Source organism: Cebus imitator, unplaced genomic scaffold, assembly GCF_001604975.1.
Source record: "Cebus imitator isolate Cc_AM_T3 unplaced genomic scaffold, Cebus_imitator-1.0 Scaffold399, whole genome shotgun sequence".
Lineage (NCBI taxonomy): Eukaryota > Metazoa > Chordata > Mammalia > Primates > Cebidae > Cebus > Cebus imitator.
Window position 1 is genome coordinate 474,754 of NW_016107714.1, and position 2,804 is coordinate 477,557.

The 2,804-nt window shown below is 45.0% G+C and overlaps 1 protein-coding gene across 2 annotated transcripts in view; it reads left to right on the forward strand.

The window, feature by feature from the left end:
• Nucleotides 1–2,804, forward strand: part of MTHFD2 (methylenetetrahydrofolate dehydrogenase (NADP+ dependent) 2, methenyltetrahydrofolate cyclohydrolase) — a 17,195-nt gene that overhangs the window by 7,402 nt on the left and 6,989 nt on the right. For both annotated transcript variants that reach the window (XM_037731415.1, XM_017508702.2), the window contains 2 exons: nucleotides 1,359–1,481; nucleotides 2,490–2,642. In XM_037731415.1, the coding sequence (XP_037587343.1) occupies nucleotides 1,359–1,481; nucleotides 2,490–2,642 (276 nt within the window). The remainder of the gene's footprint in view (nucleotides 1–1,358; nucleotides 1,482–2,489; nucleotides 2,643–2,804) is intronic.

Consider the following 2,804-nt stretch of genomic DNA (forward strand, 5'->3'; position numbering starts at 1 on the left):
GTTTTGGGGTACATGTGAAGAACGTGCAAGATTGTTGCATAGGTACACACATGGCATTGTGATTTGCTGCCTTCCTCCCCATCACCTATATCTGGCATTTCTCCCCATGCTATCTCTCCCCAACTCCCCACCCCCCACCAAGTTCTTTTTTCAGTCTTTACATTCGATAGGTGACCTTGAACACATTTCACATTTGCTTTTCTTGAGCAACAATGGGTCTCTCCAGCAGAGGTGTTTCAGTGTTCTGCAGTTTCAAGCCTTAGAGGCTTAGGGGGCATGATGGAGCAATACAGTTTTAGGAGACCTCAGTGATGAGGTCAGGAACGCAGTCATAGATTTGAAGGAAATGACTCTGACTTCTGGGAAATAGCTTTCAAGTTCTTCACTGATTGGTTCTAAAGACAAACGTGCAGTTTAGAAGCAGTTCAGGTCTGGATGATGGGGCTTGTGTTCTAGGCTTCATGGTACCACAGATGACTGTGTGGCTGTGGACAAGAGGTGGGTGGGCAGGCTCAGATATGCCTCTGCCTGTCCATCTGTGGGCCTGTGGTCTGAGCAGCAGGTGGCCTTTACTTCTGAAGGGCTGTGAAACCACTGGCCTGGCTGGATGGGGTTACTGGTCTGTGAGCCTGTGGTATCCTCTACTCTTTATCTTTGAGGATTGAGGCCTCCTGCTCTTTTAATTGAATGCCTTTAGAAACCTCTAGAAAATTGCAGGCCATGGCATTTTTTTTTTTTTTTTTTTTTTGAGATGGAGTCTCGCTCTTGTTGCCCATGCTGGAGTGCAATGGCGCCATCTCAGCTCACTGCAACCTCCACCTCCCAGGTTCAAGCAATTCTCTTGCCTCAGCCTCCCGAGTAGATGGGATTATAGGCCTGAGCCACCACACCTGGCTACTTTTGTATTTTTATTAGAGACGAGGTTTCTCCATGTTGGTCAGGCTGGTCTTGAACTCCCAACCTCAGGTGATCCGCCCGCCTTGGCCTCCCACAAGTGCTGGGATTACAGGCATGAGCCGCTGTAACCAGACAAGCCATGGCATTTTAAGACATTGGGAGGTAGTGTGGTACAGAAAAAGAACATAGATTTTGGAATCAGAAAGACTGAGCCTCAGTCTGTCTGTAAAATAAGGTTAATAAGGATTGCATAGAATGAGGTATACAGGATGTGTTAAGCTAGTATTCTCCAGTGTGTATATTTGTGAATTTACTTTTTTAGGTTCTTGAGCTATTTCAGCTTTTAGGGGTGAGTATGATGATACAAAACCTGTATGGTAGCCAAGTATGGTAGGCAACATAGCAGTGCTCATTAAATGCCTCAGACATTTTTTTTTTAATCTCAAAATTTCTTATAATAGGAATCAACAGTGAGACAATTGTGAAACCGGCTTCAATTTCAGAGGAAGAATTGTTGAATTTAATCAATAAACTGAATAATGATGATAATGTAGATGGCCTCCTTGTTCAGTTGCCTCTTCCAGGTGAGTTTTGGATTCCACCATTTAAAATGATTTCTGCTGCTTCTGCTTTTTTTCTTTTTNGACAGAGTCTCTCTCTGTTGCCCAGGCTGGAGTATAGTGGCATGATCTTGGATCCTTCAACCTTCACCTCCTGGGTTCAAGCGATTCTCCTGCCTCAGCCTCCTGAGTAGCTGGGATTACGGGCGTGGGCCGCCACACCTGGCTAATTTTTTTTGTATTTTTAGTAGAGATGGGTTTCACCATGTTGGTCAGTCTGGTCTCGAACTCCTGACCTCTGGTGATCTACCTCCCTCGGCCTCCCAAAGTGCTGGGATTATAGGCGTGAGCCACTGCACCCAGCCTTTCCCCTTCCTTCCCCTCCCCTTCTGTCCCAAGTCTTGCTTTATCACCCAGGCTGGAGTACCATGGTACAATCATAGCTTATTGCATGCTCAAAGCTCCTGCGTTCAAGGGATCCTCCTGCCTCAGCCTCCCAAATAGCTAGGACTAGGGTGTGTGCCACCACGCCCACCTAACTTTTACATTTTTCCCAGAGATGGAAGTCTCCTTGTGTTGCCTGGGCTGGTCTTGAACTCCGTACTTCCCAAAGTGCTGGGATTACAGGCGTGAACTACCATGCCCTACCTAAAATGATTTCTCAGAAGTAAAGAGGCCTTGTTACTTTATACACCTGGCTCTTCATGTGGATTTGGCTTAAAGGCAAAGTAAATTCAAAAGAGTGACTATTTTATTAGAAATGGGACAGACCTACTCAGAATACCAGTTACCCCTTGATTTAGCATTGTGGTCTTGATACAAAGGACAGCGGAGGGAAGCAGCTGTGATAAACTATATTGGCTTTGCTCTTGGTGTTTGGCTTTGCTTATGTGAGTTCCTTCCATGCAGATGAAGTACATCTCAGAGGCAAGCTGTAGAAGAACGGATATTCTTGACAAAGCACATAAGCTGGAGTTAGGCAGTGCTGACTGCAGTGGTGATTTAAGGCAGCTGTGCTGATTTCTTTTTCAGAGCATATTGATGAGAGAAAGATCTGCAATGCTGTTTCTCCAGACAAGGATGTGGATGGCTTTCATGTAATCAATGTAGGGCGAATGTGTTTGGACCAGTATTCCATGTTACCGGCTACCCCATGGGGTGTGTGGGAAATAATTAAGCGAACTGGTAGGTATATCCCAGAATTGTATGTCTGTGTTAATATTATAAAAGTAGTACCTGCAAATGGTAAAAACTCATACAGTTCCAAAGAGTGGAAACCCCACCCCATATCCTCTAGTCCTATTCCCTAGAGTTTACCTCTCTTAACAGGTTTTTTTTTTTTTTTTT